This window comes from Malaclemys terrapin, chromosome 6 (assembly GCF_027887155.1).
Source record: "Malaclemys terrapin pileata isolate rMalTer1 chromosome 6, rMalTer1.hap1, whole genome shotgun sequence".
Taxonomy (NCBI): Eukaryota; Metazoa; Chordata; order Testudines; family Emydidae; genus Malaclemys; species Malaclemys terrapin.
In genome coordinates, this window is record NC_071510.1 from 31,998,286 (window position 1) to 32,025,741 (window position 27,456).

The 27,456-nt window shown below is 40.8% G+C and overlaps 1 protein-coding gene across 1 annotated transcript in view; it reads left to right on the forward strand.

Annotated features, from left to right (window-relative positions):
* Positions 1-27,456, forward strand: part of FOCAD (focadhesin) — a 195,204-nt gene that overhangs the window by 103,463 nt on the left and 64,285 nt on the right. The window contains exons 16-21 of the mRNA XM_054031536.1: positions 17,629-17,763; positions 18,902-18,952; positions 19,563-19,646; positions 21,628-21,757; positions 25,694-25,882; positions 26,421-26,542. Of these exons, the coding sequence (XP_053887511.1) occupies positions 17,629-17,763; positions 18,902-18,952; positions 19,563-19,646; positions 21,628-21,757; positions 25,694-25,882; positions 26,421-26,542 (711 nt within the window). The remainder of the gene's footprint in view (positions 1-17,628; positions 17,764-18,901; positions 18,953-19,562; positions 19,647-21,627; positions 21,758-25,693; positions 25,883-26,420; positions 26,543-27,456) is intronic.

Sequence of the window (27,456 nt, forward strand, 5' to 3'; positions counted from 1 at the left end):
GGCATTTGATACGGTCTCGCATGATATTCTTATCGATAAACTAGGCAAATACAAATTAGATGGGGCTACTATAAGGTGGGTGCATAACTGGCTGGATAATCGTACTCAGAGAGTTGTTATTAATGGTTCCCAATCCTGCTGGAAAGGCGTAACGAGTGGGGTACCGCAGGGGTCTGTTTTGGGACCGGCTCTGTTCAATATCTTCATCAACGACTTAGATATTGGCATAGAAAGTACGCTTATTAAGTTTGCGGATGATACCAAACTGGGAGGGATTGCAACTACTTTGGAGGACAGGGTCATAATTCAAAATGATCTGGACAAATTGGAGAAATGGTCTGAGTTAAACAGGATGAAGTTTAACAAAGACAAATGCAAAGTGCTCCACTTAGGAAGGAAAAATCAATTTCACACATACAGAATGGGAAAAGACTGTCTAGGAAGGAGTACGGCAGAAAGGGATCTAGGGGTTATAGTGGACCACAAGCTAAATATGAGTCAACAGTGTGATGCTGTTGCAAAAAAAGCAAACATGATTCTGGGATGCATTAACAGGTGTGTTGTGAGCAAGACACGAGAAGTCATTCTTCCGCTCTACTCTGCTCTGGTTAGGCCTCAGCTGGAGTATTGTGTCCAGTTCTGGGCGCCGCATTTTAAAAAAGATGTGGAGAAACTGGAAAGGGTCCAAAGAAGAGCAACAAGAATGATTAAAGGTCTTGAGAACATGACCTATGAAGGAAGGCTGAAAGAATTGGGTTTGTTTAGTTTGGAAAAGAGAAGACTGAGAGGGGACATGATAGCAGTTTTCAGGTATATAAAAGGGTGTCATAAGGAGGAGGGAGAGAACTTGTTCACCTTAGCCTCTAAGGATAGAACCAGAAACAATGGGTTTAAACTGCAGCAAGGGAGGTCTAGATTGGACATTAGGAAAAAGTTCCTAACTGTCAGGGTGGTTAAACACTGGAACAAATTGCCTAGGGAGGTTGTGGAATCTCCGTCTCTGGAGATATTTAAGGGTAGGTTAGATAAATGTCTACTAGGGATGGTCTAGGCAGTATTTGGTCCTGCCATGCGGGCAGGGGACTGGACTCGATGACCTCTCGAGGTCCCTTCCAGTCCTAGAATCTATGAATCTATGAATCTATAAGGGGAGAAGAGTAACTTAAGATATGCCATGCCTCAGCAAACACTTGAGGGTTGTTACAGGACAATGGCAGAGCCATAGGCTCCAACAAGTCTGCCTTGACCTCCTCTGAGCCTACTAGGGCAAAGCCTGAGAACTGACAAGAACAAGGGGATTCTGTCTAGATTAAGAGTCTCTCTATCTTGTTAGGGGAACCAGACTGACTCAGGCTCCTGCTGTTGTGTCTGAAGAAGCTAGGCCTTCCTAGCTAACTATCACATGATGGCAGAGCTGTAGGTAAGGTAGATGTGCATATAGACTGTTTTTTAAAATCCTTTTTCTCTTATGCTTCACTCCTACTGTGAGAACAAACAGTCTGGTTTAAGAAGGCTGTCTGGTCACTGTATCCATCACTGGTCACAGGCTCCTGAAGGGAAGAACTGCAGGTGTCAAACCCACTTTGTTTAGTTGGTATCTTACCTAAAGCTCTGCCATACATGGTGACCTAGGCAGGCTTAGCATCTTCAGACACCCCAATGGGTGCCTGTGTCAGTCTGGTTTTCCCAAATACCACCCAAACAACTATCTCACCTCCCTCCCTTTCTCTTTCGAGAGAGAGCATGAGAGCTAGTGTGCCCCTTTTAATCCATCCAGAGTCCCTTTGTTTTTGTAAATTCCCAGGCTTTTGACCTTCTTGTCAAAACCATTTTTGTAGGCTAAGCAGATTCCTCGGCACCTATGGCTCTGCCATTGTCCTGTAACAACCCTCAGGTGTTTGCTGTGGCATGGCTTATCTTTAGCTATTCTTCTTCCCTTCTTTCTGGATAAGCATAGTTGATATACGGACACTCTGCCACTAGGCCTGGTCTAAGAGTGGGGAGAATTGTGGAATTCCATCTCAGGGCGTGTAAAGGCATGAGGCCAGAGATTGAGAGGGTGCATTCAGAGAAACTGAGACGGGACAGAGATACAGGTAACCCTCCAACTGTTTGTTCTTATAACCACATTACTACTGATAGTGCCAGCAGCCACATGAAGTCTCAATATAAATGGATGCTTTATTTTTCTCAGGGAGTAAATTTACTTAAAATGTCATCCTCTCGTCTCCCCCTCCCCTCCCCCCAGTTCAGTACAGAAAGTTAAAGTATGTTCTCGCAGTGGTGCTCCTCTCCTTGAGATCAGTAGATCTGAATAACTAAAACTTTCCTTTCCAGCAAATGTATTTCCAGGCAGTGTTCTGTCCAGCAGTGAGATACGCATTTTAAAACTCAGAAAAACCAAAGACAAAACTGACTTGACCAGAAATCCTGAAAGCTCCATAAATTGTAAAAGTTGTTAATTTTTCAAGATTGAAATGATCTGTCAATCTAAACAAAAATAGAACCAACGAGTGTAAGGACAAAAACAAATGTACAAAGAACTTGCACCAAAAGCCTTAGATTAGAGAGTCTGGATTTATGAACATGCTTTTTCTAATCGGCAACAATTCTGTTGCGGCAAAAATTAATAGGCGCCTCGGCATCATGAAGAAAAGCTCTTTCATGTTGTTCACTTCCTAGAGGGTGTTGTATTTTCAAAGAGAAGCATTGTACAATTGAGCAATAACTATTGAGGCACAGGGCATTTCCTGGGGATTCATGACCGGCAGAGAGAGTTCACCTCAGGCTGTTTATCACAGTCAGCTATTCCTCCGGATATGCGCCATGCCAAGGTTGTTATTGCTATTATAACCGTTTATTTATTTACTTTTTAAAAATGAAGTGTTTGGGGAGCAAAGTACCTCTTCCCTCTCTTTTCACCCACCATTGTTTCTTCACAACACTACAGGGTGGATGATTTTCAATGGGGCTGCTGCTGTGTCGGACAGTTCTAGAGAATTATTTCCTTGTAAAAGGAGCCAATCCGAATTCTAGGTTTTAACATTTTAAGGGTTATAAAAATAATTTATTATGGAATTTTGATGGCATAGCTGAAAGCCTCTAAATGGCTGGCCAGAGTGCACAGCTGTGTACAGTAGGTTTTTTTAGTAGACTGTAGCTTCTATATTTATTACATTCCAGAGATTTTTTAATAGTGTGGTTAAACAGTGTTATTTTTTTAGATCGAGTCATATGTTTTATTTGGTGCCATTTCCCAGTCAGAAAATTCACTAGATCATCTTTTCCTCAAACCGAAATCTGGGGCAAGGAGTATTTGTGCACAGACAAGACCTATTGCAAATTCTAGTCTGACTCAAAACAAAGCAGTAATTTGTAAGCTGTGAAGTCTTCTTCCAATTTACTCGTCTTTTGTAGAACCTGCACGGCTTATTTGCATCAAAGAATTTGCCTCCCTGCATTATTCTTAAGTTATATATGGATACAACTTATGTAGGGCTCTAAATTGTCTCCCATTATTTTATTGCATTATTGTGACACACATTATATTTATTATTTTACTCTTGCTAGCAGCAAGAAGTTTAAAACAGGAAAAAAGTGACTTATTGTAAGTCCTACAACAGTCTGAATTGTGGAAGCAGGCTATTAAGGGCCCATGCATGCCATATGTTGTTTATGTGGGAAGCATGCAAAGTAGAATGTTTATTTGCCTTGTTTGTCTTTTTTATCTTGTTTGTTTTGTTGTGGGAGGAAGAAAAATCATTATTGCTACAAGGATTATTTTTTTTAAAGCATGTCAAGGGAAAAATCATATAAAATACCTACAGCAATAAATGTTTAAGGTTAGTTGCTTTTGATGTCCCATACATTTATTAGACTGTGTCCTTAAATGTTATAGCTCCTGAAATATTACAATACTACATGAGCTTTGGAAATGGTATCATGATTTTCAGATTTCCCCCCCGCGCGCACACAGAGAGCCAGATTTTCAAATGTGTGTACGCTCGTGCCTCTTGTATTTTGGATTGTAGAATGGCAAAATGGATAGTTTTCATACTTGAGCTGCTACGATTAGTTCAATGGGCTGATAGATTAGTGCCTTATTGGAGCATCTGCTTTAAATTGGAAAACTTTATTGTGGTTGTCCTGTGTCAGAATACAGGCAGTATTCTGGATAGTGTTGGTGAATTTCTAGATCTCAGTGAAGCTCTGAGGGATCTTTAAAAGCAGGGGCGGCTCCAGGCACCAGCGCAGCAAGCGTGTGCCTGGGGCGGCAAGCCGCGGGGGGGCAGCGTGCCGTTCGCTGTGAGGGTGGCAGTCAGGTGGCCTTCAGCGGCATGCCTGCGGGAGATCCGCCAGTCCCGCGGTTTCGGCAGCAATTTGGTGGTGGGTACGCCAAAGCCCCGGGACTGGCAGAAACGCCGCCGAATCCGTGTGACCGCAGACTGCCTGTAGGCATGCCTCCAAAGGCCACCTGACTGCCATGCTTGGGGCGGCAAAAAACATAGAGCCGCCCCTGTTTAAAAGAAACGGGGAAGGTTTTAATTTTGTCATTTAGCAGCGGAGGAGCCTGGCTCAATGGCTGCAAAGCATGATAATCCAAATTAACACCACTGGGCTGGAAAGAATATCATGGCTGAGACTATAAGTGTCTGTGCAACTATGCTATTCAGTGAATGAAGAGTATTTATATAGGTTTATACCTTCCCTTGGGTTGCCATGTTACTTTGAATTTGGAATGGTGCTTGAATTCAGCACATTGTATGCCCAAACAGAATGGTCATGGGAGCCCTATAACTCTGAGTCATACTTCAAGATAGAGTGTTTTAATTAGTTATTAGATGTGATACCTCTGAGCCTGCCTAAACCAGATGAGTCATCCCTGAGCCAGTGTGTGTGATAAGTATCAGAGGCAATTACCTGCAAGTCTTGTGATAGGCCCCATGCCATTCAGCGAGGGCTCAGACCATCCACAGGCAGGATCCTATCCTGGTGATCACAAGCAGGTAGTCAGTCTCCTAAGTGAAGCAGTCTCTCCAGTCTGTTCAGCATCACTACCTGCCCGGGAACACTCCCATTGCCAGTATTTCAATGACTGGCTGTGGTCTTGCCTACTAAGGCTCCAACTGACCCTTGCTCCAGACTTCTCCTGTTCTAGCTGTGCCTGTTTCCATGCTAGCCAGTCCCTGCTCCAGCCTGCATCTGCTCCTGCCTCAGCTGGCTGCCTGGTGACTCTGACATTAGAGTATTATGTGCCTTTCTAATTTGGGAAAACATTGGCAATAGAAAATTCCATTGACATTTAAGGTGAGTTGTTTAGTTGCATACATGGCTAGTTAATTGAGCCACTGAAAGGAATCCAGTATTCAGCAGAACTCCCAAGTGCCACATGCTGAGGAAGGGAGAGCCTCTCCATCAAAAGTAAGAGCCTCCTTGTTCTGTCTCTCAAGGATGAGAGCCCTTATGCCACTCAGCCCTGCTGACATTTCTAAATTCAGCGGGACTTGAAGCTTCTGTCCTGCTGAGCTTGTAAGTTCCATAAGAGTGGAGCTCTCTAGCCAGCAGTCTCTGGGAAGCTAACTGATCTAACCCAGGTGTTGGCCCAGTAGCTGGCTGGCACCTCTGTGTCCATTATCCAAATCTTTAATTATCTAAAAGTTATGGGTGTCCCCTCAACTTGCAGGTAGTTGGGGTTGTATTACAGTGGGTTAAAGGAAGCCCCAAGCTCCACTAGCAAAACTGCCTCTAGAGCAGGGATCGGAAACCTTTCGGAAGTGGTGTGCCGAGTCTTCATTTATTCACTCTAATTTAAGGTTTCGTGTGCCAGTAATACATTTTAACATTTTTAGAAGGTCTCTTTCTGTAAGTCTATAATATATAACTAAACTATTGTTGTATGTAAAGTAAATTAGGTTTTTAAAATGTTTAAGAAGCTTCATTTAAAATTAAATTAAAATGCAGAGCCCCTCGGACCGGTGGTCAGGATTCGGGCAGTGTGAGTGCCACTGAAAATCAGCTCGTGTGCCGCCTTTGGCACGTGTGCAATAGGTTGCCTACCCCTGCTCTAGAGGCTAAGGAATCTTCTTCTGGTTTGTTCCCTAATTCCTTTGTTTCTTTTAAAAATCCTAGGAAATTGAATATAAAAATCTTTGTGAATGTGAAGGTAAGTACTCAGAAGACAAATATCACTAAAGCCACGGTCAAACACAACCTTACCTTGACCCATTTGTCCTAAGCACTATGATGCAGCTTTCAGTTACGTGTCTTTATTTCTCAAACTACTCCTTAATACAACTTTTCTGATGACTCTACATGTATGTATGTGGAGCTGTGTGTTGTGCAAGCTATAACATTCCATTACAATATTCAGTTACATGAAAATTACACAGTAAAGCCCTGATTTAGCAAGATACTTAAACTTCTCTCTAACTCTTAGCACATGAGTAGCCCTATTGACTTCAAGAATAGTTATAGTTAAAAGCATTATAAGCTGTCATATGTGAGTTGACAAGTAAAATCTTTCAATAAGTGTCAGTATCAATGAGGCTCAGTTAATAAATCTTACTGTAAGTACACTATACCTATATAGTGCAATCAAATACTTAGCACCTGGAAACCCAAAGCATCTTTATGTCAGCTTGTGGAAAAGTTCAGTTTCCAATTGACTTGTGTCTATGACGTTAGACATATATCGATATATTTAAAATTAGTGGTGTACAAATATAAATTCTATGCACAATATTCTTGGCTAAACTGAAGATACAGATTCACAGTATTGTAAAGACAGTATAACACTAATATTTGATGAAAGTAAGAACTAAATATCCCGTATAAATTAAACATACATGTGTGGTTGATGATAAAACAATTAAAATACAGAATAGTTCAAGTCAAACAAGGTCAAAGTCAGATGATACTTGGGTATTTATGACAATGAAATTATTGTAGTGTACGAGATCATGTGTCGCTAAAAGTGTAGCATACCTTGCATGTATTATATTGTATTGTTTGATAAATGATTTGTGATCGTGTAATTAAAGATTGTATTATCATATCATATATTTACATGAGGAGGTGCTAGTTTCCTTGGTATCCAAACAACTATTCATTGAGCATGTGTAAGTTTTATGGTTAGGTTGGCTTTCCACATTTGCTTCGCCTGTATTTAGTGGTGTATACTTCTGTTTTACCTTTATAACAAATTGTGCAGCATAGCTTGCATATTTTTGATTAATGGCCGTATTCAGTTGAGCAGAGTCAATTTTGATTTTTGCAGTCTGTGTTAGAGATGCTTACACAATTTAGAAGTTGTGTGGTTGGTATGTGGTTAGAAAACTGTAATAGAACTGAAATAATGTGCACTTACAAGTATTTTCAAAAATACTGTAAAAAGGTTAATGAAATAATTCCTTTAAGGTCACATTGGGTTTGCAATAGATGTAACCCTCAACTTCAACCAGAAGAAGGGCTTTTAAAATCCATTTTTCATAATGGGTTGAATACATAGAGCTAATCCAGGAATCAACAGTTGATAGGGTGGTGGTTGTTTGTTTTTTTTAAAAAGGCAGTAATATCTAATCCATGAAGATAAGTAAAGAATGTTGTGCTACATGGATGCAGAGCACAGGATTCAGAGTTCCAGCAAAACTGTTCTGTGTTAAATTTCTCCTGGGTAATTGCATCGTGTCAAACACAACTATCATGAGCTGCTATGGAAAACTTTTCAGCCTCAAACCACTTGTTCCTGTGAGCACATTCTTTCAGGTATCAGGTCTTGTTTCTGTCTCCCGGTGGAATTTTGCAGATATGCCACTCACGGACTGAGCCCTGAACTGTGGTAACCTGTGTATCAACTATTACACCACAGGTCTGACTGAGTTTAGCACCTGTGGTTCTTTCCTTCCAGAGCCTGTGACCAGTGGTATACAATGATTGGACAGCTTCCTTAAAACAAAAGTATTATTATTTTAGCAGTAGAGCAAAGCATGTCTATCTTACCTCAAGGCTTACTATTCTCTGATCACAACCTAGGCAGGGCTAACTTCTTCAGATACATCCATGGGGGTCCTGATGTTTCAGTCTGGTTCCCCTGATCAACCACCATCTCTCTTTATAGTCCCTATCTCTGCAGCTCTTTTGTTCTTCTCTGTTCCTGGGCTTTGTCCTGGGGAGGGATAGCTCAGTGGTTTGAGCATTGGCCTGCTAAACCCAGGGTTGTGAGTTCAATCCTTGAGGTGGCCACTTGGGGATCTGGGGCAAAATCAGTACTTGGTCCTGCTAGTGAAGGCAGGGGGCTGGACTTGCTGACCTTTCAAGGTCCCTTCCAGTTCTAGGAGATGGGATATCTCCATTATTTAATTTAATTTGTCCTTTCTGTAGGGTCAGCAGGAGACTAAGCCAGAGTCCTCAGGATCTGTGGTACTGACATTGTCCCTGAACAACTATCAAGTGCTTTTTGAGGGGTGGCTTTTCTTGTGCCATTCTTTTCCTTCCTGCCTTTTTTTCAAAATGCTGTTGTTGAGATAACCCAATAAATTCATCCCCCCAAAACCAAGCCAACATACAATATTGCAGATTGTCACAGGGCAGTTCCAAATCAATCATATCTCCCATCCTCTATTATCACTGGAGTTCAACAAATAAAAGTATGCTAGTATTAGCTGCTAACTACTCAAGAATAGTTGCCTTTTTTTTCCTTACATACACGTAGACAATGAGCTTTAAAGCTATGGTTGCCAGGTGTCCAGTTTTTGACCAGAACACCCAGTCAAAAAGGGATCCTGGCGGCTCTGGTCAGCACCACTGACTGGGCCGTTAAAAGTCCAGTTGGTTGGGCTGGTAGGCTCCCTACCTCGCTCTATGCGGCTCCCGGAAGCAGCGACATGTCCCTCTGGCTCCTAAGCAGAGGGACGGCCAGGGGGGCTCCGCACACTGCCCCTGCCCTGTGCTCTGGCTCCACAGCTCCCATTGGTCGGGAACCACAGCCAGTGGGAGCTGCAGGGGCGGCGCCTGCAGGCAGAGACAGCACACACCGCACAGAGCTGAGAGGCTGCCCCTATGCCTAGGAGCCAAGGGACATATTGCTTCTGGGGAGCCCCCTGAGGTAAGCACCGCCTGGAGCCCACTCCCAGAATGCCCTCCTGTGCCCCAACCCCTTGCCCCAGCTCTGAGCACCCTCCTGTACCTCTGCCCCTGCCCTGAGCCCCCTCCCAGAGCCCGCACCCCCTCCAGCACCCCTTCCCATATCCCTGTCCCAGCCTGGAGTCCTCTCTCACACCCAAACTCCCTCCTGGAGCCCGCACTCTGCACACCTCCCCCCACACCCAAACCGCCTGCCCCAGCCCAGTGCCCCATCCTGCACCCTGAACCCTTCATTTCTGACCCCACCCCAGAACCTGCACCCCTAGCCCAGAGCCCATACCCCCTCCCAAACCACAAATCCCTGCCTCAGGTCAGAGTCCCCTCCCACACTCTGAACCCCTCAGCTCCACCCCCCCAGCCCAGAGCCCCCTCCTGCACTCATAACCCCTCATTTCTGACCCCAGACCAGAGCCCTACCCCACAGCTGGAGCCCTCACCCCCTCCTGCACCCCAACCCCCTGTCCCAGCCCGGTGAAAATGAGCGAGTGTATGAGGATGGAGGAGAATGAGTGACGGGGGTCTTGGGACAGCGGCGGGGCCTCAGTGAAGGAGTGGAGCAGGGGGCGGGGCAATGGTGTTCGGTTTTGTGTAATTAGAAAGTTGGCAACCCTATTTAAAGCCAATTAATGGGTGCATCTGAACTAGAAAATTAGGTTAAGGTTAAGTCAGTCTTTGTTGACTGACCCCAGCTAAACTACCTTTTTGCCAGTGTAGGCACTTTATAACACCTTTTCACTTTAGCAGGTCAAGGTGTATATGAGTTAACGCAGCCTGATCTAAGCTTGGGCTTGTCTACATTACAAGAGTGATTCAAAGTGTATCAGCAGTTAACCCCTTCTGTGGATTCCAATCTCAGGTATTATTTTTTCTGATGAAATTATTGGGGTCATAGCTTTACATCTTTTGCTACAGTAAAAATAGCTGCGTAAGTAATTATGTTTGTCCTGGCACTAGTGGTAAACAGGTCTAAGGAATAGATTGCAAACATTCTGCAGAAAGGTGGAATATACACGCAGCAGGAGTTAATGGTACTTATAAGTAATTCAAATTATTCTCAGATATAGCAAGACTTTCCTTCTTTCTGCCCTTGAGGATCTCAATTAAGTGGAGATTTGAAACACAACTCAGTCTGTTCTCCAATATAGACATCTTAGTTTGCAGAACTTCAGATTTCTTAATTAAGAACATGGAGATGCCATCCTGCTTCAAGATCTGCATCCTGAATCTCTCTGTCTTGCAGTGTTGTTCTCTGTTATATGCAGCTTACTTGTTCTCTGGTATGCTAAAATTACCTGCTCAAGATCCATGAATTGGAGCCTGCAGACTTCCCTTCCAGATCCCTCACAAGTGGGCTAGATTATATGGATCCATCCTATTTATTCTGTATGCCACTTTTTCCATACAGGATAAAACAGAACCTCTTTGTAAGTGAGGGAAAGGGGATATAACTTAACTTTCCTCCCATCTTCCTCTCTATCTCTTCAGTCACCAAGAAAACTCAAAACAGAAAAAAAATGAACAAAGATTAAAAACAAAACTGAGAAAGCTGAACGATACTTGAAAGTATATTTGACTATATGGAGTTCAGAAAACTAGCCATCATTCTGCATGGAACTTCAATCCTTTTATATTATATTTTTACTGTGGGGAAATGTTCATTATGTTCTGCTATCTCAAGATGTATTTTGGTAGCTATGCTAATGCTAAGAGGGCATTTACTCTAAGCCACTTATTTACCATACTTACTACAAACCATTATGGTCTGTCTTGTAAATCTGTCTTGGAAGAATTTTGATACAGAAGTATAGTGTTGCCATTAGAGTCCTTATGTGAATCCATACAAATCCTTCATTGTTTTTGTGATTTTTAGTCCTGGCAGAACTGTTCCAAAGGAAATACCAAAAGTGTCATGTTAATCCAAACAGGATTTTCAGTTTGCTTTTAATTCTTATCTTGTTTTCATATTGGTTTCTGGGTTTGACATTCTCTTATGAACCCTTGTATCACTGGTATGAGGCATCAGAACACAAGTCAGTATGAAATAAACTGATCCCAGGTAGCATGATGTGGACCATATTTTATTAATATTTTTCTAGGAAACAAGTTAAGCATGCAAAGTACTGCTCTGTCTTCTGTGGGATTACTACAATATAGGGTATTGTTTCACAGCTAATATTGGTATCATGGCTATGCTGTAGAATAAGTGATACTCTAGACCTCAGGCTTCCTGACTAACTTGTTGTGGATATTCACCCACGAAAGCTTATGTTCCAATAGTCTGTTAGTCTATAAGGTGCCACAGGACTCTTTCTCGCTTTGTATTTCAAAGGCTTTTATGCATGTTTAATGTGACAGCTATATGGAGGGCTACAGCACAAAATTTCATGTCAACAGCAAAGAAGCAATATATACCCTCAAAAAAAATCCAGTTGGTTGATACAGGAAGACATTTGTTATATACTGTTGTTCTTTCAGTCTTTGCTGCCTTGTTCTGTCTTGGAGTTCAACACACAACATAAATAACATGTCTGGTCATTGCATGTGATCTGCCATTGGACATGAGTGTGGCTTAATTATGTGCTAAATTGAAGCTACTTTCAGAGTACTGTCCCTGTTATGGTTTACTGGAGCTGTAGAGCTTAAATGATTCATAGGAAAGTCAACATGAATAGTGTACTTTGCTGCACTTATTAGTTTTGTACTTTTCCTGAACTACAGGACTTGAGCAGACTCCACAATATATATTTGTTTTATTTAATTTGTTTCTCCACATGATAAATCAAGATGCCTCATTTCCTAAATGACCAGCACATAAAAAAGTTATACCTCTTCAAATCCTAGAAGATTTCTCTGTCTTTGTGAACACTGAAGTAGTATTGGTCTTTCTAATTCTTGAGAATGGTGTTTCTGAAAATGGGGATAAAGGGGTGTCATTTTCACTCAATATATAGTGAGATTACTTTTCAGTAGCTGTCAACATTAGTTACCATAAAAACGTATTCATGGATATGCCTGTTCCTAAAATGGACTTAATAGGCATTCCTAAAAGCTTCATCTTTACAGATTCAAAATTGTTCTTTAAAGTGTTTTCACAATCACTGAAATAACTGCTTAATTCAGCAATTACTTCTGAAAAAAACAAATACTACACTTACCTAACAGACGTGAACCACGTTCTCTGTGTGTGCGCGCATTGGAGAGAGCTGGACATCAAGAATTTTTGGGTTCAGTGGAGCAGTGCCAGTTTTCTCATTTTTATGCCATCACTTGCAGCCTTCAAAGCATGTTCTCTGTTTATCTTATTTGTAAAGTGCTATATCCACTGCACAACGAAAAATAAATGTGTGCATTTAGCTCTGATAAAATTACATAGCAATAATACTTTTCACTCCTAGAGTGTCTTCCATCTGAAGAGCTCAAATTGCTTTACAAACATTGGCTAAACTGTGAAACACACCTGTGAGGCAGGTAAGTATTACTTCATTTTACAGTTGGGAAAAACTGAAGCATGGAAAGGTTGATTTGCTCAACCTCTCAAATGAGACAGAACCCAGGTGTCTCCTAATTCCCAGACCTGTCCTATAACCCACGAGATCATCCTTCCTCTTTTAACTGTAAAATTATATGCAAATTAGGTGCAGCCTTCAGGCTCTTGGCAAGTTATCAACACAGGCCAGGTTTGCACTACTGACTTTAGTCCTTTAATTGTGAAAGCTGTTTTCTAGCTCTTATTAGGAAAAGATCAGATAACTCTGTTTTCATAGCCCAAAACTTTCATAAAACTCTTCCTTCATTGGATTGAACATCGGATGAAAAAAAAAAAACACACCTGTCCTGAATTTCTGGAAGTAGATTTGAAAGTACCACGACAGTTATTGGCAAACTATTTAGGAACTGGTTTTCTTTCCCTGTAGGTACAAAACCATACCTAGAGCTGGCTGTGAATCAGAACCAAGGAAACATTCATGGCCTTCTTATTTAGAAAGTCTGCATTATATGCTTTATGAAAGCTGTATGCTCACATTTTAAATCAACCTGAATACTACACCTTTCTCATTGTTTACTCTCAGACATGGAGGCATAACATAAAAGTTTTATAAGCAGGAGTTTGAGATGCATCTATTAGCTGAACAGATGCCATTTAAAATCTATTTTTAATTAATTTGGTAACCAATAGTGCCTTACAAATCTAAATCTGAAATCTGTTTTAAAACCATCATGCATAATTTTAAGTTTATAAGTGGTCATGTATTCAGTGAAACTACTCACATACTTAAAGTTCAACATAAGCTTAACAACCTTGTTGAATCCGGGCCTAAATGTTTTTGGAGTGACGTATAAAAAGTTTCCAAAGCCAATCTTCCAAACAATTCCCCTAAGATATTTAACAATCTATTGATTTGATAAATTGTGTTAATAATCTCATGTCTAGTAATACAACGGCTGGTCTAAATATATTTTTTAATACACTGAATTCTTGTTCTTATTGGTTTTTTTTCTTGTAACCATCAAGAGACATGTGATAAGGGCAAAAAAAAAATTCATTTTCACTTTGATTATGAAACAGTAAATTTGAGAGTGATGAAAAGAAAAATTAAAATAGCGCTTTGGAATTAGTAATACCATTCCAGTGTAAAGAAATGTATTGTAAGATAATGTCATCATATTGTCTCCCAAGTTACAAAAATCTTGTTTGGGTCCTGGCTATCAGATAGGGATTCTGTGATTCTTACACTTTCTCAGATGTCGGTTGAATTTGTGCTCGTTGGTATCTGTATGTAACATTTCTCCTTTCAAACTGGCTTTACTTTAAGATCCATATTTAAGGCCTCAGATAAAACTTTTCCTAGTTATGCTCTTGTTTTGTCTTGAGAAATACCTTGGACTGTTATGTCAGGGATCCTAGAAGCAGCCTTTCCTGGTCTTCCACAAAGACTGCTGTGAGGGGAAATCCAATCCCTTGTCCTCTGGATCCTCTGGGGTATGTTAAGCTTCTGGAGCCTCAGCAGGCTGCAGAACTGGTTCTGCCATTGGCCACTCTGGCACATTGCCAGGGCATTAACTGTCTACTACCACTTCTTGGAAATGGGGCTCCTCAGCCCACCTGCCATAGGACTGGTACCAGCGCTGACCCCTGAGATACCTCAGTTACTTAAACAGACTCCTGTGCCAGAACTCTGTGCCAAAGGTGTGAAGATTCTGGTTTCAGTAACTCTTTCAGGGGGTGCAGCGGTTGTGAAGCAATAAACACTCATATCCTTTGCACAGACTAACACTTTTATGATCTTATACTTAATCATGTAAAGCGCAGGAGAGTACAGATCATACAGAACTATAAATGCTAATCACGTGTGACATACCAGGGTATAATCCAGACTAATGATCAGCTATGTCACCCCTGCCCTGCAACCTTAGGTACCTTACAATGCCTGGCTGAAGTGGTTTCCGCCAGGCTGCTCACAAACAGCCTTCCAGCATGCAAGCCACACCCTGAGTGTCTGTGTGTAGCTGCAGCCTGCCAGCCACACTTGGGTTACACTCTGACTCTCACCAGCTTTGGTTATACTTCAGGGCCCACACACTGCCAGTTTGAGAGTCTTTCCCAAGAAATGTATGTCCTGTACATCCTAGTCCTCTCCTGCACAATACAAGTTATTATGCCATCTTACTATTACAAATAGTTATTCAGATACTTCAGTTTAAATACATTTGATTAGATAAAACAAGTGTATTAACTACAAAGAGATTTTAAGTGAGTACAAGTAATGAGGCATAAAAGTCAGAAATGGTTCCAAGAAAAATGAAGGTACAATGCTACTCGTGTCTTACTTAACAAACTATATTAAATTTAAACCAAAGAATAGCTCAGTGGTTTGAGCATTGGCCTGCTAAACCCAGGGTTGTGAGTTCAATCCTTGAGGGGCCACTTAGGGATCTGGGGAAAAAATCAGTACTTGGTCCTGCTAGTGAAGGCAGGGGGCTGGAGTTGCTGACCTTTCAAGGTCCCTTCCAGTTCTAGGAGATAGGATATCGCCATTAATTTATTTATTTACTGACCAAACTTAGGTCACAATCCCTCCCCTAGTGCAACAGCTACTTCCTTGGTCCATTAGGCGTAGTGAATCGATGGGTAGAGAGAGAGGGGAGGTCCTTTGAGTGTCTGTCCCTTCTTATTGTAGTCCTGTCTCCTCTTTGAGAAGCATTTCCAGCTGGGAACAAGGCAACAGGCAGTCTGTGTGGAAGGGAACTCCATGCTGTTTCTTTGCTATGATGTAGATTTTTGCCCCTCTTTCCTGCCAAAGAATAGCCACTTAGCAGGTAATGGTCCATCAGCCTTGTTTACACCTGGTTACAGTGTCAGTTTATACTTTGTCTCTGTGGGCCTGGTTTGGCCACTCCCCAGACTTTTCTGAAAAACATACTTTTAGTCATGATCTCAGCTTAAATTTATAATTTCACATTTTCCATGATAATAGTGATCAGCAAATTGAGTTTTTAAACGATATCTTACAAGGCATACTTGTATAAAGATTATTACAGTAGTGTGTAGGATGTGAACACAGGGGTGTATTCTATCAGAGCATGCCCCCACCTAAGTTTGCCCACCACTCCAAGACATTCTTTGGGCTGTGGTATGAGTCCCATGGGTTGCCCAGAGTCCATGAAGCCATCTGGTCTCAGGAAAGTGGGCAGAACTCCCCTGCCCCGTGAGGCTGCTACATACTGGGAACCTCTCCCTCCTGGAACTCTTTACCCAGTCTCTATGAGAGAGTTTGTTCTCTCTTGCCCTATGCTTTCTCTTCCTGCCTGGCTCCTGTTTCTGTGTTTCTTAATTTAAATCCCTCCTGGTCACATGACTTCTTTCTTTCTACTCATAGTAAGTTTCCACTGTTCCTACCTTCCCCACTCCCTTCAGAGGAATCAGCTGCTAAACTTATTTTCTAAAGAGGCAGCTCACCCATTGTCCTGAGATGTTTGCACCCGAATAGGTTCAGTAGGTCCAGAGAAGCATTCTATTGTATTGTCAGGGCTTGTCAGCAGTGGTGGATCCACATACATATAGGCACTCCTAATACGGCAGTTTTTCGTAATACACCTTCACAACATAATTCTGAATTTACAAGTTGTACAGACACAGCCCCAATTCATCACAACATACATTTCAGAATCTAACTTAATTCTCAGGAATTTCTGTCTTTCTTTCTGCAGACATTAGATTGGGTCAGGATCCTTTTTGTTAAAGTGTTATCCCCCTCATTGGCTTGTTTTCAGTGATTTCTAATCTCTTTTCAGAAGCACTGACCTTTGAATCCAGGTGCCCTATCCTGCAAGTTGATGGAAGTTTTCAACTTCCATTTGCATTCACTTGGGTTGAGGGGTGCTTGTCACCTTGCCACACTCCCCTTCCCCCCGAGTTAATTAACTACATTGACGTTTTCCAGGTTATTTTCTATTCCTTACATGGCACAGAAGCCTGCAGTTTATTCTATTTAGTTAACAATGTTGCCAAATCACAATATTTGGTGTTTCTCTGAAAGCCACAGTGGTCAGAATCAAGAGATTGCATGAAAACCTCTTACCTTTTTTTTTAATTAAAGTTTCCAGCCCTGTTGGTTGCAGAGGAAAGTTTTTTGAAAAGGTGAAGCAAGTGCATCCTAAGAACTCAGAAGCCAGAAAGCATATGCTCTTCCTCCTCATCCCTCAAATTTATTATTTAAAAGAAATCCCATGATTTTTAAGCCAATCTCAGAGTTTTGGAAGGCTTGACTCTTATGATTTTTGAAAGCTTGCAGTTGAAAATACTGTTGGTACTGTTTCATAAAGCAGAGTTAGTGTTGTTTTTCAGGGTTCTGGCCTGCTCTCTATTGCATTGAAGCAAGTTGGTTCTGTACTGGGGTGTGGCTCAAAAAAACCTTTTTTATGCTTATTTTGCCATGATACTTTAGGTTTTTGAAAGATTTTATGCCCCAGCAGTATTTGCTCCCCTTCTGTCTGTTCAGCAAAGGTCTCAAGATTTGGTTGGCTTTAGTGATTTAAAAGCATTCTGTTGTGCGGAGCTCCGATGGAGTGTGGCTGCTCCTGCACTCCCACATTCAGCTTGATTTTAAGCTAACTAAAACAAATTAAGTAGGGTAATTGTGACACATCTTGCAGTTTGCTGGTTCATTTGCACCAATATGATGATCTCTTCCTGCTGGTCCAGGGAGCTCTGGAAACCATAAGTTCTTTTTTGCCTTCCCTCCATAAAGATACCACATTTCAAACAGCTGCATTATGTGGAGAGATGTTATTTACCGTTGTTATATGATGTTGCTTAATGTATTGTGAGACTGTTATTAAGTGAAGTCTTAACATGCTTGCCATATTTATAATGTGTCCTGTATTAATTCCTGCTCCAGCATAGATCGGCAGAAAAGTGCTGAAACGAATATTGTGAAATGCAAGTTGAGACTTCCAGTGTTAATGATGCATTCATTTCCCTTGCAGGTCGTTTGTATTCGCTCTACGTGGAACGCACTCTCACCAAAGTTGAGCTGTGACACCCGTCCACTCATGTTAAAAACACTGAACGAATTGTTCGCCCTGGTTCCTTCATTAACAGTGAATACAAATGAGTATGAGGTATGTGTCCCAGGTTTAAAGTGTATTTCTTCTCTTAATGGCAGCTTTAAATGTGTCTGCTCATTTAGGGATGTTCCAAGTCACAATAATTAGCTGTATCTTTACATTTGCTCACACCCTAGAGCCTGCACCCCCATCTGGAGCCCTCACCCCCCCACCCCAACCCCTGCCCCAGCCTGGAGCCTCCTCCTGCACTCTGAACTTATTTCTGGCCCCACCCCAGAGCCTGCACCCCCAGCAGGAGCCCTCACCCTCTCCCGCACCTCAGCCCCCAATTTTGTGAGCATTCATGGCCTGCCATACAATTTCTATACCCAGATGTGGCCCTCGAGCCAAAAAGTTTGCCCTCCCTTGGGCTAATAAATCAAAGGATAGGTGTGAAAATCCACCCTGAGTATCCTGCAGTGACATTTTTTGCTAAACTATTTTTGCTTGTGCACAGACTCCCTTTTTCTGTTTGCTCTTCCATGTAGACAGACTTTAAAAGATGAGAGCCCCCATCCTGCAAATTTAGGCATTGACTTCACAAGACTACATGCATTCTTAAAGTTAAGCACATACATAAGTGTTTGCAGGACTGGAGCCTTGGTTTGTATTTTTATAGAATAGTTTTTACCACCTAAACTATTATAAAGATGGAGCTAATCTAAGGCTACGTCTTCACTCCCCACTTGAATCGGCGGGTAGAAATCAACAATCGATCCCCGAATCGACGCTTGTACTCCACGAGTGCAGGTAGGAGTAAGCACCGTCGACGGGGGAGCCGCAGAGATCAATTTGCCACCATCCTCACAGCGGGGTAAGTCGGCTCGGATACGTTGAATTCAGCTACGCTATTCGCGTAGCTGAATTTGCGTATCTTAAATCGATCCCACTCCTTCCACCCTTCAAACCCCCTCCCTCCCGTAGTGAAGACGTAGCCTAAGCTATAGTATCTAGGTATTTTTACTGCAGCCATCTCCATGGTATCTAAGTGCCTCACTGTAAAAAATCCATAATGGTCAATATACAGTACATTTTCAATTGCTGATAACTTCTGATAACTCCTTGCTTCAGTTTTGTCCATATTACATAATGAAATAGAAACTGAATAGACCCATGTGCCTATCTATAACTAAATATTTTTTTAATTTTATAGAAATTTAAAGCTCAAGTTGTCAGTTCACTTTGGAGCCACACTCAGAGCAAGGTAAGTGAGGTGCCAGGAAAATGTTAATTAAGGTGGTCAGTGAGATAAGTTAAGGATTCCCCTCCTCTCTCTTTGAAGATATTGGTATCAGTGTCATTTATTTATTTATTTATTGCAATATTTTCTTGCCTGTCAGTGCTTAGTTTTCTCTCTCTTTCACTGAGCTTGGTGTTTGTGAAGGGAGGTAGACAGACAACCTTGGAGACAAATTTTTCTGCTTCTCCTCAGAGCCAGGACAGTGCAGTCAAAACTGATTGAAGCTTCCCACATTGCCTGCATTTCCCCTATATGTCTTAGCCTTGGCTTGGTTGGGTCCACTGTTAGGGTGAGAGGGTTTCCATTAATAATAGACTTCTCTGTTGAGACTACCAACAAGGGTGTCGATTTTGATAATGGATTTCTCCCCAATTGTGCTTTATTGTGTACAGAAAATAGCTGATTGAGTATATGCTTCACAGGAGACTTCATTACATATAACAAAGACATTCATAAAAGAGTTCAGCATTCAACTGTTAGCGGATAAACTCCCTTAGCTTAGGGGATAACCAAATGAGTTCTGTCTCCACTATACAGCAATAATGCCTTCTATGCTTGTGATATTTTTTCCTAGGATTCCATTGTAGCAATTTCAGCATATAAATCTCTGTCAGAATTTGGTTCTGAAGAACACACCATCCTTCATCTTCCTGAACAGGTAGACATTTTGTACTTTAAAGAGTGAGAGTATGTGCCACTTCCTTAGAAATGAAATGGAAAAGGAAAGAGCAAAACCACATGAAAGGAGGGGAATACTTGCTCGCTAGCCCAGATGAACTAACAGACAGCAGAATCAGAAGCAAAATGACCCACCTTAGGGATGTAGCTGGTTGTCTCTCCTCAATAAAAGGGACAGTTACCAGAGAGTGCTGGGATAAGCTCCTGAGAGAGGGAGAATGCTAACTGAACAGTTCAGTGATGCCTTTGTGATCAGAGAGAAGGCAACTTTTATTACTTCATTAATTAGTAAGTGGGGCTTCACAGGTGAGAGCGGGTCCTTGATTTGTATCTTTTGTTATTCTGAGAGTGTTTGGGACCACGCTTTGAATTATAGGGAAGTAGTTAGAGACACAGACTCTGTTGAAAGTTGTATCTCAAAGTAATAATCCCTGAGCTCATGCTTAATACCTCAGTTTATGAGACAAACTTGCCCATTTAGGTAGTAAGTGTTTGTTTTGAATCAAGATAAAATCTTGTCTTCCTGTGTTCCATATACTTTTAAGGTACTTTTCCTCCTTTTGTGGGGAGGCAGGTGGAAAGAAAATTATTTTGTTTGTTTCGTGGCTTTATGTATATGTAAAGGACTGTTTCCTCTTATATTTTACCCTGCAAAATTCCTGACTCAATACATGTACACACTGGAAGAGTACATGGAGACTCTCATGTAAGGTAATCTACATGAGAGTGTAGGCAGTAATGGGTAATCACTGTTACTTTATGGTTCTGGTAAATACTTCTGTATGTTTCGATTTCCTACAATATTACATAATTGGCTCCATATGGTGCTATGGCTATATATCATGAAAACGTAATAAACAGATTTTTTAAGAGAGACCATACTTTATGGAAACTTGTGAAGAAATGTCCAGTGAATACCTGATGAAGAGCTCTGTGTAAACTCAAAAGCTTGTCTCTCTCACAAGCAGAAGTTTGTCCAATAAGAGATATTACCTCACCCACCTTGTCTGAGGGGTATTCTACACTACTGCACTACGTCGGCGCAGCTGCCCGGTGAAGACATGCTATACCGATGGGAGAGCACTCTTCTGTTGGCATAATTACTCCACCTCATTGAGAGGCAATAGCCTTGTAGTCAGGAGAGCGTCTCCTGCAGACATAGAGTGGTCTGGACACTGCTTTAAGTTAATGTAATTTGTCACTCGGGGGGGTGTCATTTTCACACCCCTTAGCAACGTAACTTACATCAACTTAAGCGGTAGTGTAGACAAGCCCTTAGTGAAAACCTACAAATGAAAAGGGAAGGCATTTTGTCACAAGAGAAGAAGATACAAATTAAGGACAAATCTCTAAATGCTAGTGCAATAATAAATAAATTTCTGTGTGCTGGCACATAGGCAATATCCTGGTAATTGAACCTGGTATAATGTCCCATCAGAAAATGTAGAAGATGAGTAGGTTTGTTTATTTAAAGGCTTAATCAGTTAGAAACATGTTGCAGATTTTAGTCTAATGAAAAGAAGAAAAAACACTTCTGTTCCTATTAGAAATGTGCTTTATAGGTTGAATATCAATACAAACATAAACTATTTTCTTTTCCTGAATTGTTACAGAAGGGTCAGACTAAGTCAAATCCAAGGCCCAGTAGTACTACGAGTATTGCCATTCAGTCCACAAATGCCTTGATTATTTTTACCACTAATGATATCTTGGAATTTATATGGCTCACTGCTTTTATAAGCCTATTGTGATCTACATACACTCTTCAGCCTGGTAGAAGAAAGACGTTCAGTTGATCAGTTTCAACTCAATTCATTAAACTGGAGGGCGTTCCTTACTGAAATAATGATCCTTATCTTTGTCACACTGGACCTTGAAACTAAACGTGGATTAAGAGGCAATGTTTATTTCTATTTTTATTTTTTTTGTTTTGTTTTATTGCTGCCTTTGTCATCCTTCAGGCAAGACCAGAAGTTGGTCCATCAGAAGAGATGGACATAAATGAAGAGGAGGAGAAGGAGGTGGACCTTTCTGTTCCTGGCTCTTCATATATCAAACTGTTGTCTCTAACTCATCGTTCTGTTTTGCCAGGTAGAGCGCTTTCATAAGTGGAAGCTTCTATACAGCTTTAGAATCTGAGTGACTCCACATGGGTATAGAGTTCTACCTATATGAAGACACATGTGGGATTGAGACCTTATTTTATCTTCCATAAAAATTATATCCTAAAACACTTCACCAATTTGAAGAATAGTGACATTAAGAGCTCCTGGCAGTGAATAAAGATGTTTTCAAGGATGTTACTTAAGAGTTCTTCTTATAAATGCTATTCATTTTTTCTCTTTTCTGTAGTTATATAATTGGTTACAAGTTACTATATTTCAAATAGTTGTTCGCTGATTATGATATAGGCCTAACATAGAGAACTGAAGGACAGCATTTTAAGGCAATTCTGAATTTTGTATGAAAGTAAAACAGCAGGAAATACCAAGTTACAGGATTTATAAATGTATTTGCCTCATGTAAGTTATACTCTTTGCTATTTTTTCCAGGTAATGTATTTGTGAAGAGGGTGCATAGTGCTCTGAATAACTTAAAATCACATCATTAAGTAAACAATATTAAGACATTATGCAGTATAAAACATAGTTAATTAATAAAGGTGTGAATATGAAAAATAAGAGTAACAAAAAGCATTAGTGAGACTTAAATAGGTATAACGCAGGGGTTCTCAAACTGGGGGTTAGGACCCCTCAGGGGGTCGTGAGGTTATTACATGGGGGGTTGCGATCTGTCAGCCTCCACCCCAAGCCCCGCTTTGCCTCCAGCATTTATAATGGTGTTAAATATATAAAAAAGTGTTTTTAATTTATAAGGGGGGTTGCACTCAGAGACTTGTTGTGTGAAAGGGGTCACCAGTACAAAAGTTTGAGAATCACTGGTATAAAGAGAGACTCCTATGGCTGACAGGTTCATTTTGATACCTGAACAACTGATTCATCTTAAAGATAACATTTATTTTTAAAATGTTCACTTAATTATAGTTTTAATGCTAACTATCCACTAAAGTCAGCAATGCAACAGTTGCAGGACTGTAACCTCCTCAGGACAGGAACTATCTCTTTTTATGTATTTGTACAGTTTCTAGCACAGTATATGAACGTGGTCCCTAGATGTTACCATAGTATAAATAATAATACATCTCTATGTAATATTTCTTTTATGGGAACTTCTCCCACTTGCATCTGGGGAAGGAGACCATCTTCTGGTCCTCAGGTCCTTTCATTAGGAAGCTTGGATTGACTGGGACCTGTGTGGACTCTCAAGGAGGTATCAGACTGGAGGATATATGCTGCTTCCATGTGGGGAAGCACTTTCTATACTCTGAATGTAAGGCAATAGTCCGCTTAGGAAACTTTACAGGGAAACACCAAGTAAGCCATTTAAACTAATGAGAGCAGTGCTTGCTGTCAAAGACACAAAGCTGGGCAAGTGCACCCAGAGTGATGTTGTTTAGCTTAACAGGAGGCTAGGAAAACTGTAAATAAAAATTTGTAGAAAAGGGCTCTTTGTAGAATCAGGGCTATTGGCATGGATGAACAACTCTAGTGATGGACTAAGATATTAGGTGCCCAAAGCAATGATAGAGATCTCTCAGAGACCACTAAATCTTGTTTACAGGTGAGGCTGTGGAACCTGGTCTAATTGAACAGCTGTTAGATGTTACCAAGATCATTCACAGTTTCCTTGGCTAAGATGGCAACCCATGGGAAGGTATAGGCCAGCAGTCCCTATTTTCCCTGATGTCCTTGCTAATGGTACCATGTTGACTGGAGCTTCCAGAGGATGGCTGAGACATCTGTTCTCCTTGGGCTTCTCTGGATGATTCCCTTAACTCAGAACTTTCTCTTCTCACCTTCCCCTCCCCGCTCTTCGTGGGGGAAACTCTTTCCTAGCCTCCATATGCCACTTCTGGAAGAGATGAATTCTTATTTCTATGGTAACTGGAGCTAAAATCCAGAGTTCCAATCAAAAGCCAGTTTTTCTCCTGGAATTCTTGTTGAATGAGGGATTGTCTTTCCATGAGCCTTCCTCTACTCTGGAGGGCAAAACTGTCTTCACTCACAAACAAATCCATCGAGGTTACCTCAGTTAGACAGCTGAAAGGAAAAATACTAATAAACCCATAGACTTTCTGCAACAGAAGCATACCACACTTAATATTTACTCTCTTAGCATCTACATTTGTGTGAGCCAAAGGAAACAGAAATTGGGAAAGCTTCTCTTCTCTGAGCTCCTTAGGAGCCCAGCCACACTGTCAATTTCAACTGCTAAGCTGTATTATCTCTGTACTCCTATTGCAGACAGAAAGAGAGCCAGCAGTGGGAGTAGAGAGAGTAGAGTCTGCACACACAAAGCATCCATGTTTTCAGTAAACCAGTTTAATCCTTGATTGTTGTTTGGTGGGTGTCATATGCAGTCTAGAAACTTGTACCTTTTTTAAAAAAAAAAGTTCATCCCATGCAACACAATGTGATGTATGTACATTTTAAAGGACACCAATTGAATCCATTTTTTTCTTATTCAATGGTAGATGTATATACAGAAGATAGGTCAGTATTTTGGTTCATAATACATTCAGTAGTCGTTGCCTGTTTTTCTTCAGATTTGTACCAGCCCTTAAAGTATGATTCATTATCATTTGCTTCAGAATCTGGTGGTCTTTCATGAAGTTTAGCTAGGTTTCCCTGTTTGGTTTATGCCTGGCATTCTGGATCATTAGGTTGCATTTATTTGCCATTGTGATTAGAAATAGCAAACTCATTGATAGGCATTTTGAAAGCAACAAGTTCTTTGTTATAATCAGTTTAAAAAAAACCACTTGGATTTAAAGAAATCTATGGGGGGACATTGTAATAATGATTAGACTATGTAGCCATGGACAGACACCCAGTTGCCTAGGTACACATTCATCTGTTTAAAAAAAAAAAAAAAAAAAAAGGCTCTCTTTTATGACATTTTGCAGTCTTTTTCTCATGTTTATACTGTTAATAAAATAAATAAGAAATGGAAAAGAAGGAAATGCTGCTAAAATAATGGGTACTGACTGAAAATGACCAAAGTAAGGAAGTTCCAGGATAAGATGTGTCTTTCCATTAACTTGTTCCAAGGTACCTCAGGTATTGCCAGGATCTCAGAAGAGTAGGTAAATGCTCTTTCAACCCATATGTGCTCTAATTCTTAGGAAACCAGCATTGCATCTGGTTTGAGAACTTATACGCCAGAGTTTCAAGAGTAATGTGAAACAGTTGTTATAAATCCTTTAAAACTTGGTCATATAATGAAAGCACTAACAGACTCTTAAATCTATCAGCATTGCCAGGTGCTGGTCTAATGTTGGCTTCATGTTGGGATGCAGTAACACTGCACACATCAACCATAAGGGCTACTTTAATCTAACTTCATAACCAAGCAATAGCATTACTTTATTTCTTTACACTGTTGAACCCAGATAAAATATAAAAAGCCCAAGTATGAGAGCATACCATCATATAAACAGTACCTACAACTATGTTCAGAGAAATTATAGTACCAGTTGTTTATTTTTTAATGGTGAAAAAGCCTATAAGAAAAAAACTCATTTGCAAGGAACATTTTATTTACATTGACAAATGTAAATGTCAGTTTAGTTTCTGACTGTCCCAGTTTGTGACTGTGTCATTGGCGAAACAAACAAAGAACACATTGATCAACAGCACTGAGAATGGTTCAGGCTATTTTTCTTCTGAGTCTGAGCATCTGACATCACTTATTCAGAGCTTCCTGACCTGCAGTTTGAGTGGAGGTGAACATAGAGTCAGGAAGACTTGCCAGGAGTTCTAAATCCGTAACCTTGGAGCTTTCAGCTGAACGTGTAGTTGCTAGTTTAGTTAAGCATAACTGCCCTGAAGCTGTGGTTTTGGGTTTGTTGGGATTTTTTGGCCTCTCTTCAGCCCCTGACCTTTTTCTTCCACCCACTTCCTCCAGCATTTGAAGAGTTTGTGGCGTCACTTGTGAAACAGGAGATGGCCAACATGCCCCGCGGAGTGTATCATTCTGCCCTGAGAGGAGGGGCCACACGCTCGGATCAAGGAAAGACCGTAGCAGGAGTTCCCAACTTCATGCTGAAAATGTATGAGAGGAACAAGCAGCCAGGCCTGAAGCCTGGCCTTGCAGGTGAGCCTCTCCTGTCATTGGTCACATCACTCCCTTGACTAATGTTTCAGAATGTATGGTAGTTTTCTCTGAATGTGGTGTTGTCCTTGATTCAGAAAAGCTTGTCAGGACATACTTAAGTCAAAACTTTTTCAGGACAGCATTTTAGCACATGATTAAAGTTGACCATGTGCTTACATATTGTCCTGAATAGCGATGTTTTCCTGAATGAAGATCAGAGAGTGCATCAGTTTAAGCAACAATCATGTACTCTATAACACTGATGTTTCCTTTGCCCTTCTCCCTGCCTCTTCCTCAAAGTCTGAACTCATCCTCTAAGTGATGAGTCTTACTACCCAGCAGCACTGGAAGCATGAATCATTAAGTGACTCCAGAATGATCTTCCCCACTGGTCAGTGTCACTCTCATTTTAAAATGTAACTTTAGAAACATTATATGATCTTTCTTAAAATTTGCATTCAGCTATTGTGCATGAAACTTTTTTTGCTCTATTTAGCAGTATTTTATGTTGATGCATTTATATGGTTTTTTTTTTAAGCTGGCATGTTGTTATGTTATGACCTTCCAATCCACATGGGCAAAGATGGCAAACCTATCAGTCGTTTTCTGGCTAGCAGAGGGCGCAATTTCCAACAGATGTTAATAGCTCTCATTCATGAGGTAAGCATTCTCGGCTTTTCTTCCCTTTTCAGAAATGTTGTGCTGCTTTCTCCTCCCTGCTCCCCACAGAGTCACATTTGCTTATTTTAATTAGGAAATACTAGCTACAAGCTATGTGATGTTTTAATGCACCATAATTAACTAAAGTTGCTGTGAGGGACAATTAACATGAATAGAACGTGTAAATACATTTAATAAAATGCTCTCTTTGCTGAAATGCTCCCTCTGAAAATCGTTGGCGTAAATGGAAACTGACATTCTCCTTTTGCCCCTCCTCCTCTCAGCAGTGGTGCCTAATCAGGCTATAGTGCTCTAGTATTTTGGTGTGTCTGAACAACAATTATGGGATTCCACCATAGGGAGTGACCGCCACCTCCTCGTTAGGGTAGTAATAACACAGCATATCTTTTAATTGTTTCCAAGTCCCGGGAATATTATGCTGATGTGGCTGATCCTATGCAGTGAACTTTGGTAAACTGGAGTTGTAACGTCTAAATTTGTGTGGTTTTGGAAAAGGTACAAGAAATGAACATCCAGTTAATCATTACAGAAAATAAGAAAGAGCTTGTTATCAAATCTTACAGGGAGTTTAGAATTATGGCATTACAGTTGATACGAAAACTGATCTTTGGAAACTGCAGAGACTGGGGAAACAAATAAGTAGCTAGACAGGAGCTTGGGAAATGAATGTTGGTTTCCCATTTTTCATGTCAGTTTGAGCATTTACTAGCACAAGTAGACATGTTAGTCTCTTTCAGAGTTCATAAAAGAAAGAAGAGTTAATATGATCAATTTTCATTACTGGGGAGACTTCTTATGTGCATCTTAGGGTGAAGATTCTCTTCACAGGTCATAAATGAGAATGTCAGAATTATACAAGTCTATTCTGTCATGTGTTAGACAAGCAGGAGAGC